We start from the raw sequence: 14,205 nt of genomic DNA on the forward strand, positions 1-14,205 counted from the left end.
ATGGGTTAAAATGATCCCTGCCTGTGTCCTTCAGACAGTTTAGAGACCCTACAGCAAGCCAGGCAGGCCACCTGTTCCCTCTCCCAGACAAACAGGTTCCCCCCTTGACCTTTATTCTGCCACCCTTCAGTTCTGCCTGGCCTGGCTCCATGTGTGGAGTGATTGTTCTGAAGTTTGTCATTGTTTAAAATGCCACTTGCCAGAGTTTAATGTGCACAGCTGCAACCTGAGCCATTGCCGTGTGTTAATAAGGCTAAAACCATTGGACTGACACCAAAAGATCTGCTTGCACTTGGCATGTCATAAATTAATATCATTCTTACCTGCCAGGGATGATTCACTGCTGGCTCAAAGCGTATTTAAACTTTGGAGGATGCCAACAAACTGGGCGGTGGTTTGACCTGCCACGTGGCCCGGGACTGCTGCTTTCCCTGCCTCCGCCTTGCCGCTGTTGCAGCGTGTCGGGAAACAGAAGCTCTTTATGGCCTTATGAGAGCTTGTGTTTGTGTGCTGCCCTGGCCCTCCTGCCCCCATCTGCCAAAGGGCTGGCCTGTTTGTGGGAACATCTCACTGCCTTTCAAATTCCTGGCTGGACTGCTGCTGCTGGCTTCGGGAGCAATCCTGGGGGTTAATGCTTGACTGGACTGTGGCCTCTTTTTGCAGCAGCTGCAGAAGGCTCTCATCCCACTGACCCTGCCTGTCCTAGGCAGGCAGGTTGTGCCAGCATCCCAGACACTGCAGATAAATTCCATGGTAGAGGAGCACACTTGACCAGCTAACAGCTCAGAGCAGGTGGGTTAAGCTGGTGCCCAGGGTAGGGAGCCTTGGAGGCGGGAAGGGATGGCCCACATGGGAACGGGGGAGATCCGATTGCAGGGTTATATGCCAGAGGTTGAACGTGCTCCCCGGAGCCCAGACTCTGGGGCTCCAGTGTCACAGCAAGTGCCCAGCAGGGAGGTGCTGCTCTGTCCCCAGGGATGTGCTGAGAGCCAGTTCTCTGTTTGTCCAAGTGCTTCCCGGCTGCATCCAGGGAAGTGCAGCGCTGGAGGCTGCAGTGCTGCCCTGGGCTGTTGCAGGGCAGAGACACAGAGGAGATTGGAAGGGATGGGAGACAGTTAAAGACATTTTGCCCTTTCTCCTTAAAGTCCACGGATGGGGAGAAGGTGGGTGTCTCTGGTGGTCTGGGGAGCTGTTCATATATCTTTTATATAATGACTTGAGATTTATCTCCTCACACTTTTTCCTCAGGGCTAATGTGTTCCTCATAAAATACTGTGGAGGCATAACGAGGTCCTTCAGCTAAAACTGCTCCTTTGTTTTACGTGGTGTCCCCATTGCCTATTTACTTTGGCTCATCCAAATCATTTGTTAAATGCCAAATTTGCATAAGCAGTGCTGTGTGGACTTGGGACCCCTTAAGCCTTGCTGTGGACGTTAGGAGGGATAGAAACAGCCCCCGTATCTGCCTGTGATGTGTTTCAGTCTGGAATTCCCAAGTGCTGCAGGGAACAGGGTGTAACCATGATCTGGTTAGGGGTAATTATGGTCGGCAATGCCAGGAGCAGCCTGCAGCCCTCCTCATGTTCCCCACCACAACTGCACACAGCCTGGCAGCCTAACCCTGATGGAACTATTGCATTATCCTCACCACTGAATCCACTGGCTTTTGTTTTCCTTTCCAGCAGGGAAAAAAATAAATTACAAATGGTCTACTATGTGTAGGTGAATAATGAGGAATCCTGGAAAGGGGTCACCCTATCCAGCAGGACAGACAGGAGACCCAGTTTACCTAATGACACGGTTGTGGTTGCCTCCTGAAGCACGTTCAGAGCCAGAGCAGAGGTTAGACAGTGTCTAGGACAAGGATTGCCGCTCTTCTCTGCTCAGCTTGCAGACACGTGGTGACTGAGCTGCATAAAGGCTCATGCTGTCTATATTTTATTTTGTGGGTAGTGCGGGCTGTTGGTTTTATTATTTTCTCTTTATGCAAGACAGGGAGCATAGAGCTGGTTGCTGGGCAGTGGGGATTGCAGTTGGTAATAAAGGTCTGTTTTCTCACTTCCTCTATTTTTGTCTCTGGGCAGGATGAGGCACATCAGGGGAAAATCTGACTTGAAACAGAAGCTCAGTTTTTAAGTTGGAGTTAGACAGTCCTGCTGAGAGAGGTTTGCTCACGCCACAGCTGTCCGTCATCTCGGGGCACAGCGCTGAGGCTGCTCGCGCACGGCTGCCCCGGGGGTGCCACGTCTCTCCTGGACACGTCTGGAGGGGACACTCTCACTCCAAACCCCTCCTTAGTTTGCCAAGTGACATTTTGGTGCCTGGGGCAGGATGTCTGCTTGGTTGTCCCCCAGGTCTTGTGAGCATACTGAAAAAGTGACATACATCCTCCTGTAAGGAGGGAATGGACTCCAGGCATGGAGTCAGGACTCCTGAGTCTTACACCTTTTCTTCCTCTTTCTGGCTCCTGTGGAAATTCTCTGTATCCTGTGAACACAGAGATGTCTCTGTGTGTGAGACCCTGCTGGTGGTCTGTTATTTGCAGGAGGATTTTTTGCTTGCAAAGAGAATTTTGCAATCACCAAGTTCAAACTTTTCTCTGGAAGAGCTCTGGTTTCAGTACAGATCTCTGAGTCTCTCCAGGTGAGTCTGTTTTCAACAAGGTCACCGGATATCCTCACATCTGCTCTGATGAGGAGATGAATGAATCCAGCTGAGCTGCATTTTGTGTGTGCCCTCTCTAAAATGAACTGCAGAGCTGATAAATTCTTCACCCCTTGCCCTGCCAGCTCTGCGAATTGCAGCTTCTTTCAAAGCTGAAGTGAAAAGTGCTGGAGTGCCACGGCACCACTGCAAGTGTCACTTGAGGGACAGGCTGCAACAAGCCTGAACATGTGCTAGAGCCTCCATCCAGCCTGGAAGGGGGAGTGCCAGTCCTCCACTCCAGGGATAGTGCTGGGATGTGTTTTTTTTTTCCTTGTAACTTCATTTGGAAGCCATGGAGAATCAGTGCTCAGCACTGCTGTAGGCAGGAGGGGAAGACTTGTCCCCCTTGGTATTGCTGGTCAGTAGATGTTGCAGCAGGAGCCTGTAGCTGATATTAGTGGATTTTGGGTTTTGCTGTATAAAGAAGATCAGAATCTGGCCTGGGGTGAGGGTGTTTGTGCTTTGGCAGTGGGTGTGAAAGGAGAAACTCCAGAGGGTTGGGCGGCAACACGCTGGTTCTGTTCTCTTCCGTAGATGGCCTTCCGGAGACACGCTGGGCGAGTGGAAAATGTAATGAAATTCCCAGAGCCTCCTGGTGCACTACCAAGGTATTCCTGCCAGCTTTCCAGCCCAAGATGTTGGTGCAGCTGTAGGGGCTCAGGCCACAGATAGAGGTGATTGCAGATTAACCCCAAGCAGAGCAGGATTACTGAGGGAGAGGTTTTCTTCACCTGGGCAATAGCCCATACGAGAGTCATGCTGACCATTGGGGTGAAATGAACTGAACCAAGAGCTCACAGTAGATCAAGCTCTTTTCAAACTGGCTTTATTTTTTAAAAGCTCATTGGTTTGTTCTGCTTCACAAACTGAGCAGTACAAGCAACAGTAAAAATGTAGTGCATCCCAAATTCTCACTGTGAGGATGGGTTTCGTGACCACTGCAGTCTGCACAAGGTCTTTAGATCCAAACCATCTGTGGGGCTCAGAGTATGCAAACTATTCATGTTGTCTTAAAGATTTACCAGGGAGCAGGGCCTCAGTGTGCTCAAATCTGTAGGAAAACAGAAACCTGCACCACTGATGGTCCTGGGGGTCTTGTTTGAAGCTTCTATTGAATAGATTGATCATTGTCCTGCAGCATTTAGTGGTGGAAAAAGAAGGAGGGAGGGGGTTTAACAAGTGTCTCATATGGTTTGTGTTGTCTCTGCTGTGCTGAACCTTTCTTTCTGCTCACACAGCAGGGTTTTGCTTTGCCTCTGTTTCCTTTGTGCAGATGGCAGCAATAGGTTTCGTTTCCCCCCCAGCCGTCAAATTAACAGCCTTGGCGAGCTTTCCTTTGCTGGCTAGTTTTGGGTGGTGCTGGAGAATTGCTCCACTCAGTACATTTCCAAGTCTGGCTTTTTAAGCCAAGCTCTATAAAAATAAACTTTTTTTTTTTGTTGTTTATTTGTTTGAGAGAAAGGACCTTGGGAAAGCAGATATGAAATTTGCTCTGACTGTATTTTGTCCGCTGAAGGAGTTGGCTTTGAGTTGCATTAGAATAGCAGATTGGCTTCTTGCACAAATCTCCCACAAGCGACGGGCTGAATTGGGAAAATCTGGTGGGCAGAGGTACTGGAAACAATCTTCTGAGTTACAGCATCTGCAGAAGGGACTAATGAAAACTCTGGCCTCGTATCTCCAAACTCCAAAGCTGTTTGACCCACCCAGTTGCACTGACCAGCTACAGAATATCATGATATCCTGAGCTGGTGAATTTGCAGTGTGATTTTCTTCTTCTTTACTCCAGTCACAGTAAACCCAAGTGAATCTCAAGGAGCAGTAGCAGAATGGCAGCCCCTCACCATGCATTAATACCAACATATAGCTTACAAAGAAATTAGTAATCTGAATTGCTCCATCAATACCAATGCTGATGCAAGTGGATCTGAACCAGAAATAGGTGAAGGATTGACTTTTTTTATTTTACAAATGTAGCAACCCAACCCAGAGGAAGATAGGAGCAGAAGGTTTCCTAAACCTGTGCAGAAAGCTTGTGGGAGGGACATAAACTCAAACTGAGCCAAGTGCTCCTGAGCCCTTGTGCCTTTACTACATATAAATAAATCATGTGTATATTTATAGTAGATATAGTTTATATGCTAAGGGAACTTAGCACAAATCTGAAGTTCTTTCATTGCCTGCCTGTGTGCCTTTCTAACTCAAAAAGCTCTGCTCTTGGCACCTCTCTGTAGTACAGCAGCATGTGTGGGCACATCTAGGTTGGAAGCTTTGTGCATGCTTGGTGCCTCTTCACCTTCTGGTTTTTACTTCGTCGCAGAGACCTGTGCTGTGCCAGAGACTGCAGGACCCAGGCTTTTGATTATCTCCTGTATCTGGAGGATGTAGTTTGAAGTAGTCACTCATCAGGTGTTTCATTTAAACTTGGTCCTGCTTGAAAAAGACCCTGTGTATCCAACATACTGCCATGCCAGGAACAACAAAAGCTCCAGAGCCCCTGCTCAGCTTCGCATTTGTTTCTCACATGTGTTCCAGGACTGCTCTCCTCAAACCTCCTCACTGGTTGTTTTCCTCTGTTGCTAGAGCCGTATGTCTCCAAAGGAAGGCCCAGCTCTGCCATTTGAACAATCCTCCTCCATCTGCTTCTCCTGCTCCCGGAGCTGTGTGGGGTGGCGGCGCGGTGATGCCGGGCCTGCAGACGCTGCCTCGGTGTCTCTGTCCCTCCTGTGTTTCCAGGGAGCCATTCTGGGTGAGCTATGACCAACTTGCATTTTAGTGCTGAGCTTCAGTGGTTTCAGTTTGTCAGGAATAAAACCACTGCCATCAGCAATGAGGATAAAAATTTACTGGGCATTCAGACCTGCTGTTCCTGGGGAAACACCAGATTGCTGCTGCTGCTGGGAGTTACTTCCCAAATCTGGTCTTTCAAACAGAAGGAATAAGACCATGGACAAAATCTAGTCAGATCTACTGCACAGTTTCAGTTCTCTATAGGTTAAACCTGTGCTCTAGGTTTAATTCCTCTCTCCTGCTCAGTTGGACTTTTATTTCAGTGGAAAAGGTAGTCTGCACAGCAGGCCTCAGATTTCAGGGGGTTATGCAAAAAGGACTCAGAGATGCATCAGAAGTTTTCTATCCTTATCAATGTGCAATATTAAGGGTAAAACCAGGCACTTCTTGGAGCACTGGAGAGGCCAGAAGGTCTCCTTTGCACTGTGTGGGGTTTTATGGACATAGATGTGGACTGCACTGCCTGGAACACAAGTTGTTTGTTTTAATTTGCAAATTAAAAATAAAACTATGTTTATTTGCATCACTTGAGGGGTCTTTTGCTCACAGCTGCTTAAAAAGTGAGCTCTGGCTGCCAAGTAAAATAAAGTTTAATGTTACAACATGCACTGGGAAGGGCAGAACTGGAAATTACCATGCCAGCAACAGGACACTGTAGGTACAATATTTAGAAATCCATGCAAAGTGCAGAACTTGGCTGTGGCTTGTGACAGATGTGGGACTGAGGTGCAGGAAGGTGTTGCAAAGACAGTAAGGCACTTACAGTGAGAACCCCCATGGCTGTGAAGGTGAGGGAGCCATGTCTTCAGGGAGGCCCTAAGGAGCAGCTCTCTTGCCACACACCAGCTGCCAGCCCATGTCTGGCATTCCCATTATGGAAAACTGGTCAGGAGGTGGCTCGAATCCCTGGTTTCCTTTTCGTCCTCTCTTGTCAAGCTTTGTGCTCTGGTGAACACTGGAAAACATTCTTGTTATGTTGGGCAGTGGTTTGCTCCTAAAAATTGATGAGGAGAAAGCTCATCTCCCCGGGGCTGCTTTGTCCTCTGGCCGTGTGGACGTGTCCAGTGCCTGTGAGGTCTGCGTGGGCTGGAGCTGGGCACAGCTCTCGGCCTGCAGACACCCCCAGGGCTGCAGGCAGGACACTTGTCAGGCAGGCAGCTGGGGTTTTCATCTCTCTTCGAGGCCAGTGAAGTGGTTTGTGGGGCAGTGATGGCTGGTGTGGTCTCAGCTGTGTTTCATCTGACTCATCTGGTGCAGTGGAATAAATGAGCAGGGTCTAAATGTTGCTTTACTGTGGCTGAATCTGAAAGCTCAGCTATCAGTACAGGCTCTGTGGGGTGAGGTACTGTATTTATTTACAGACTTCCCCTGCCTTTAGGGAACAAATGCAAGAAAAAAGAGAGGAGTCAAGGCAGAGGAGGCTAGGGGAGGCTGCTCTGTTTGACAGCTGCATGCAGAAGTCCAAGTCAGATCTTTTGACACCCAGCAGAAAGACTCTTTCCTCTTGTTAGTGACAAGGAAACCTGGAGCAGTGTGGCTGAGGTAGCCCAGATCAGATGGAGACAGTGTCCTCTCAAGCCCTGAGGGGGCTCAGGCTGGTTGTGTTGCCTGCAGGGTGAGGAAGGTTTCCTGCAGAGCAGGTGCTGCCATTACCTGCCTCCTGTAGCATGTGCCTGTTTTGTGTTGTGCAGCCTTTTGTTGCTGGCCCTCCTCAGTTCTGGATTGCTTTGTGACCATAATTTAACAAGGCAGTTTACAATGGCTCTGACACCACTTGGGTAGATGAAGTTGGCTCAAAAAGCATCCACCCACTTGCTAAACAATGCCTCAGGCTCCAAACACATTAAACTTGCTCTGCTCTGCTGCCTACATGCAGCTTTCCAGGTGGAGTTTGTTTTTGATGTTATCCATCCTCCTTGATGGCTCGTGAGCTGGCCAACTCTCACTCCACCTCCCATCTCTCCTGTCCATAATTTGTTGTCTAATTTTTGGGAGCCTGCTCATTGCAAAGCCTTGCACAAGCAGAGAATGGTCTTCACTTCAGGAAATGTCTCTGCCCATTGAGCTGAGTGGAAAGCGCAAGAACAGGATTAAGATTTTAATAAAAAACCAAAGTATGTATATTTGTTGGAAAACTCTGCCTCCAGTTATCTGGATTTACCTCACAGGGGTGTTAAGATGCCCTGGGTTAATGTAAATTCCATCCCTGTGTTTTTTTAAGAATTGGTGATTTGTTGCTGGGTTTGATTTCCTGGAATTGCAGAGACATGAAATTGTTGAGAAACTGTGATTTAAGTTCAGTTTGATGTGATGGAGACTCCAATTCTGAGTTGAGCTTTAAAAAAACCCAGCAATCATCCCACCAACAACTACTTTCTTTTTTTAACCAGAAGCATATAATCTTCCTTGGAACTTTTCTTAAGCACCAGAAGGGCGAAGAGGTGGATGTTGTGAGCTAGAACACTTTTGGTGGCAAGGATTCTGCTTTTTTGGACTTTGCTAATGCAGATCAACGTGTGTATATGTTGAAACTCACAGTGAGTAAAGAACAAACAGCTGTCTGCCATCCTGACAGAGTTGGCTGGGAAATGGCCCAAACACAGAGAAGTCTTTAAAAAAAAGAAAGAAAAAAGAGGGAAAAAAGGGAGAGAGGAAAGTGTCTGTCTTCAAGTATGTTTGAAATAATGAAAAGAACCGATGTGCAAAGCGATTAAGAGATCTTTGAGGATCAAAAGCCTTGATTCAGTTTTGCCAATGGAACAAAACTTTTCATCTGTTCTTATGTGGACCTTAAAGTAGGGCAGAAGGGTGTAGTTTTTAAATTATTTCATTTCAGGATTTACTTTGGGCAGGGGGAAAGGGTTCTTTCTGTTTGTTCTTGCTCTTGTTATTCAGTGTCCTTAACACAAAAGGCCAGCCTGGCTCTGAAATGAAGAGCAGGGTCGTTCTATGAACTGGTGGTTCATTAGTCTCCTTTTGATATGTCAGAACAGTAAGGGACCCTTTTATTTTTTTTCTCCCTTTCTAGTAATGTCTGTGTTCTTAAATCAAGACATCTTCCCTCATCATGCTGCACTGGCTGAATCTTTTTCAGAGGTTTCCTAAGTGGGTTGTACCAATAACGTTCATCTCGTGCACACAGAGCAGAGAGTCAAGAGTTTGATGCATGAGGAAGCCAAACCCAAAGATTTTCAGTGCTCTGTGCAGTAAATCCTACTCCCAGCTTTGTGTTCAATTGGAGCTGGATGCCCCCCACCAGGTTATTTCTGAGCCTGTTTTCCCTGGTAGCCTCATGTCAGCAGGACCACAGAGCAAGCCTTGGGAAGGTGGATCAGGGAGGCTCAGAAGTGCAAATGACTGGATTCCAGCACTGCCAGCTCAGCAGCAATGTGCCCTTTCTTGGGGAAGGGGTGGTGGAAGTAGCAGCAAAAGAAGATGAAGGGATCTGGAGCGAAGACAAAAGATTGGGAAGGAGAGGACAAAACTCAGGAATGTCCTTGTGTTTGGGTTTCTGCAGGGGACAGTGGAAGAGCTCCCTCTTCCTGTCCCAGCCAGCTGTAACCATTGTGGGAAAAGCCTTCCTTGCAGGCTGGAGTGTCTCTGCGGTCCCAGCATCCATGAGGCAGGGTTTTTCTTTTAGCACGGATTTGCAACCTGTAGGATCAACAGGAGAGCATGGATTTGCTCTGTAGGGTCACCAAGAGCAGCTCTGTGCACCACACACCACCAGCAATGGGGTGGGTTTCAGAGCCAAGGTGCAGGTTGGGTGGGTTTAATGACAGGGGACACCTCAGTGGTGGAAGTTGTGTGTTTGCCCTGTCTCATTGCAAGAGAGCAGAGAGGTTCTGTGTTCCTGTTGCCACTGCAGATATTCAGGAGCAGCATCTGGTGCCACAGGTGCTTCCTGTGACTGGAGCTGATGTACTTCTGGTGTGTGGTTTCCTGCCCTGTCCTGACTGGGGTCAGGTGGTAGGTGTGCTCTAACCTCTTCAGTGGGGCAGCTGTGATAAAAGCCTGTTCTCTGCTCCAAAACCTAATTAATACAAGTCATATTTTGTCACCACGTGTGCAACAGAGATGGCAACTCCCATTTCTGCTGCTGTGGGAACCACATCCGTGTGCTACACAGACCCTGTCACGCTCTGGTGACAGACCAGTAGCACTACTGGAAACCTGAAAACAACAGCAGCAGAAGCTGAAAACTGCATATGGCAGAGCAATATTGTGGGTTGCAGGCTGGAAAATTTCTGCTGGTAAAAATTTCTGGCAAGGTGTGGACTGCAGAATGAATTAATCTGCTTTCTTCTTTGAGCTGTTTCTAGATTAGCTCGTTCTGCCTGATCCAGCACTCCTGTGTCCGTATCCATGGCAGGGATGAAACATTGCCATTGATACAAGCCTGGTGTGTAAAAGTCTGTAATTACAAGCCATTTTGTGAGCAATATGATGGGTGAAAAAAATGACCTCCTATGGACTGGTGATCTCCACCCTCTTCGCCTTGAAAGCAGGCATACATTAATCTGCTGCATACATTAATCTGCTGCATACATTAATCTGCTGCATACATTAATTTACTGCATAATTTTTATGCTGCTCTAACATCATCATAAGCATGTGTCATTTCGACATATTATCAATTCTAATACAGCTGTGAGCAGCAAAACAGGGTGAAGAGAGTCTTCGTGCCTGCCTTGGGGGTTGAGGGTGGAGATGGGATTGTCCATGTATTCTGTTTTGACAGTAGCTTCTCTCTTGGTGTTCACGTAAATACTTATTTTTAGGAAGATCATATATTCCCCAGTAATTGTTTTAAATGCATCAAAGAGCTCACTGATATAAAGCCTGTGATTTATGGGTTCCCGCTACTTTTTAATAGCTGAACTTAAATCCTGGATTCACTGAAGCCATTTGGAAAATTGGGATTATTCCAAGCTGGAGCAAAGGGAGGGAGACTGGTATTTTGCCAAGATCAGCAGTGATTCATTCCTACATTCGTGCTCAGCATCCAGTGAAGGGCAGGAGCTGGGAATGCTGTAAGGAGAGCTAGCAGGAGATTATCATGCTGAAGGTGAATCTGCCCTCCTCGCTCCCTCTGCTGCTAGATAAGGTCTTTTGAATGAGAAGGACCAAATTCTGTCACGTTTTTCTTTCATCCCCTCTAAAAGCTGATTTATTCATACAAGCTCCAAGCCAACTAACTTGCCTCCTGACTGTGAGGCGTAGGGAGAACTGAATTTTGGCTGTTCCAAGAATGTCCCCATAGGGGTGAAGGACTGGAGAACACCTCGTGATAAATATACTTTGGAAATCCCTTACAAAGAGATGTTTTAGTGACTGCTTGGAATGAAGCAATGTCTGTATCAGGTTAGGCCAGCAGGCTCTGGCAGCATGAGCAGGGGCCCTCAGGGGCCTGTAAGGGGACAGGGTGGACCCAGGACTCATTGCTGGCACATTCTGTCACGCTCCAGTGCTATTTGGCCCCTGGACCAAGTGAGAGGTGATCGCAGAATAAATCAGATTGGTGGTGGTATCATTTAGATTGGGTGATAAATGTTGAAGTCATAGAAGAAGTGGAACCTTGCTGTGGTCTAAGGGTTTTGTTTACCCCGAGGACATTTATGCTTTTGGTGCCTGCACCAGGGTTCAGACTCCATCTCTAGCCAGACAAATGGTCACTAATCCTGGGGTGTGAGGAATGAAAGGGGCTGTCTGTCCATCCCTGTCTGTGCAGCTCACAGGGGCTGAGCTCCAGCTGCACGTCCAGTAGCCATGGCTGTGGTGACGGGGAGAGCAAAGCTTTTATAGCTGAAATACTTCTTAGTTGTGAGCCCCTGGGGAGCTGCCTTCCCTCTGAGGGTTCTGTCCTCCTTGTCCTCAGGCCAGCTGACGTTGGAGTAAAATTTCTCATATTTTTGCTCTCCCAGCCCTGGGAGAGAAGCTCAGGGAGGTGGTAAAGTAAATGGACCAAATATCCCAGCATAGCTGAGTCCTCACAGAAAGGAAAGGACTTTGTCTTTCCTCTCTTGCAGAGCAGAGGCACAGCCAAAACTGTGTTTTCTTCTTTTCCTGACATATCATTCCTGTTGCGTATTTTTGAAATATATTAGTACTGAGAGCACTGCTGTTGTGATCAGGAGGCAAAAATAGCCAAATTTATATTTGTGGATAAAAGGCCGTAATAAACCCCCATATTTCCAAACACATAGAGGAGCATTGACATCTAAATACCAGAAATTCTAAGCCCTTACCTTGCTAATTCATGTGGCATTTGGAGGGGCTGTGGATTTTTATTTCATCCTGGTATTTGTGGTATTTCCTGCCATTAGTATAGGAAAACCCTTGTGTGGTAAATGCCGGCTTTTTCCTCCGTTGGTGGCAGCCACCGAGACTTGAGTTCATGAAAGGCAAACCATCCTTTTCAATACTGAAGGATCTCTGAGGTACCTGGGAAGGAAAAATCTCATCGGGGTTGAATGAGGCTGTTGGCACCGTGACCGCTGCCAGCTGAACCGCTCCGAGCAGAGTCACATCTTGTCTCCAGATCCAGGAGTCTGGGGCTCAGAATCCACTGGGTGGCTTCAAAAGCTGTAGCTTGGAAATAGCACTGATAGTAATTTTATCACAACCTCTTAAAAGTGATCTGCGGATAAAGGTTTCAGGTACAAGTGTTGGCCTCAAGTCAGTGACCCAGCTTTCAGAAATTGCTGTTTTTATTGCAGATTAAACTGTAGATTGGGTCGTTTAGATTTGTAATGGAAAAATATTAGCCAATGTACTTTCCTCCCCTCCACCCTCTATCATCAGGGCATATATCAAATTGCACTATCTGGCAGGGAGTTCCAAATGTTATTTGAGAAGAGGGAGGAATGCAAGCGATGTCAGCAGAAAACAGCTGAGTAGCGGTTAAATTTCTTTGGCCTTAACCTGCTCCACAGGGAAAAAGAAATGCAACAACTGGACTTGTTTCATTTTACCCCAGCACAAGCCATCCTTTGGAAACAGATGATGTTTGTGAGCAGATTCTCCTCAGAAGCTGGGGTTTTGGGATGCTGCTGGGCGGGCAAATCCTGCCGCGGACGTGGCAGGGCCAGCTCTGGCTGGGATCCCTCGGTGAAAGCACCGAGGCACCAGCTATTGCTGCTCCCTTGCTCATCTGGAGCCTGCCACTTTAGGGGGGCAGCTTTAGGTTCCATCTCCGTGGCCTCCTGAACTTTTTATCTACATTGGCTTTAAAGATAAAAGCCTTAAGAGCTGGCTCAAGTGAACTTGCGCGGAGCTGCCAAAGAGCAGTGGAGGTGCGTGCAAGGATACTGTTAGCTGAGAAGCTGGGCTGACTTAAATGGTACCCTTAATCCCCTTGATACAGGCAGAGTCAAGTTAAAAGGTCTTCCCCACTCGGAGGGAAGGCTTTGCACGTGTAGATGCTGGTTCACTTAAGGGCAGCACTGCCTCTGCAGCGGGAGCCCCTTCTCAGCTGGTTTTCGCTTTGTTGCTGAGGGAAGAAGTTACTTCTTCAGGGGCTCAGTCACGAGTGTGGAATTTCTGGTCTCTGGGGGCTTTTAAAATAAACAACAATGGAGGCAGCAAACAGAAACAGAATGGTTGAGCAGGAGAAGAACACAAAAGTAAATATGGCCCTTCATTTAATTCTGCCAGCCAGTCTGCAGTGGCTTCTTTGCCTTGCACTCCCCTCCCCGTTTTAGCAGGATTTTGCCTGGGGTATTCACACAGCAGAGATCCACAGTATGCTTCTCATCCTTACAGCTGTTGCAGGCAACAGAAGGTTGCCATGCTCCTGCTTGGGTTCTTTCTTGCCTGACTGGGGTTTCGGGCCCCTTCCCTTGCTGTATTCTTTAGTTTGTTCCATTTCCTGCCTCTGGACTGCTCTGATGGGACAGCTTGGTCTTCTCTACAATGAAAAACCAAGCAAGAAAGGGAACAGGAGATGACTTTTCTTGGATCCCTCTCCAGCTTTGTTACAGCTTCCAGAGGGAGATTTCCAGCACGAGCTACACAAGAGTCCTACTTAGATACTTGAGTCAGATTCTTTCCTAGCCCCTGATCCCTAGCCAGTGTCTGTGCTTCACAAATGTTTCATATTGAAATATTTTCCAGGTGTAGTGCCCAGAATGCCTTGGGTACTTGTGCCCAATTCCCACTGACTTCAGTACGAGTTCTGCCACTCTCATTGCAGGAAGTGTGGACAAGTGTCAAGGTCAGTTTTGGGAGCTTTTGTAATGGAATGCAAGAGGAGCAAAACAGACCTAAGGAAGACAGGGTTTTTACAATCCTACTTCTGTTGCAGTCAAAGGAAGCTCCCCCATTAATTTCAGTAAACGGAGAAATAATGTATAAGCCAGGAAATCAGATGAAACTCAGAGAACTTGCCCATGAGTTTATTTTTCTTAGCAGTATAGAATAATTTCTTAAACTGAGGAAATGTTCCTGATAGCTGAGATCTTAATTCTAGAAATAGTGTAGCTAAGTATTTTTGTATGTGGATTTAAATTCTTTAAAAAAATAAATTGTATTAATAGTTTTTCATTAGGCACTGCAGGAATGAGACTGATGTATTGAAACAGTATACTCAAGATCTTTAACCAAATCCTGCTCTGAAGCTTTTGTGTTTGAATGTACTTCCTCTTGCCAGTTGTTGGAGCCTGGTTATATTGCCTAGAATGGCCTGTTAAAACAGATATATTTTTATTT

The 14,205-nt window shown here is 47.1% G+C and overlaps 1 protein-coding gene across 4 annotated transcripts in view; it reads left to right on the top strand.

Moving 5' to 3' along the window:
- LRRC28 (leucine rich repeat containing 28) overlaps window positions 1-14,205 on the top strand; it is a 90,787-nt gene that overhangs the window by 56,353 nt on the left and 20,229 nt on the right. For all 4 annotated transcript variants that reach the window (XM_053954498.1, XM_053954497.1, XM_053954496.1 and 1 more), the window contains 2 exons: window positions 3,241-3,314; window positions 5,290-5,455. In XM_053954498.1, coding sequence (XP_053810473.1) covers window positions 3,241-3,314; window positions 5,290-5,455 — 240 coding nt within the window. The remainder of the gene's footprint in view (window positions 1-3,240; window positions 3,315-5,289; window positions 5,456-14,205) is intronic.

The sequence above is a fragment of the Vidua chalybeata genome, chromosome 13 (assembly GCF_026979565.1).
Source record: "Vidua chalybeata isolate OUT-0048 chromosome 13, bVidCha1 merged haplotype, whole genome shotgun sequence".
Classification (NCBI taxonomy): domain Eukaryota; kingdom Metazoa; phylum Chordata; class Aves; order Passeriformes; family Viduidae; genus Vidua; species Vidua chalybeata.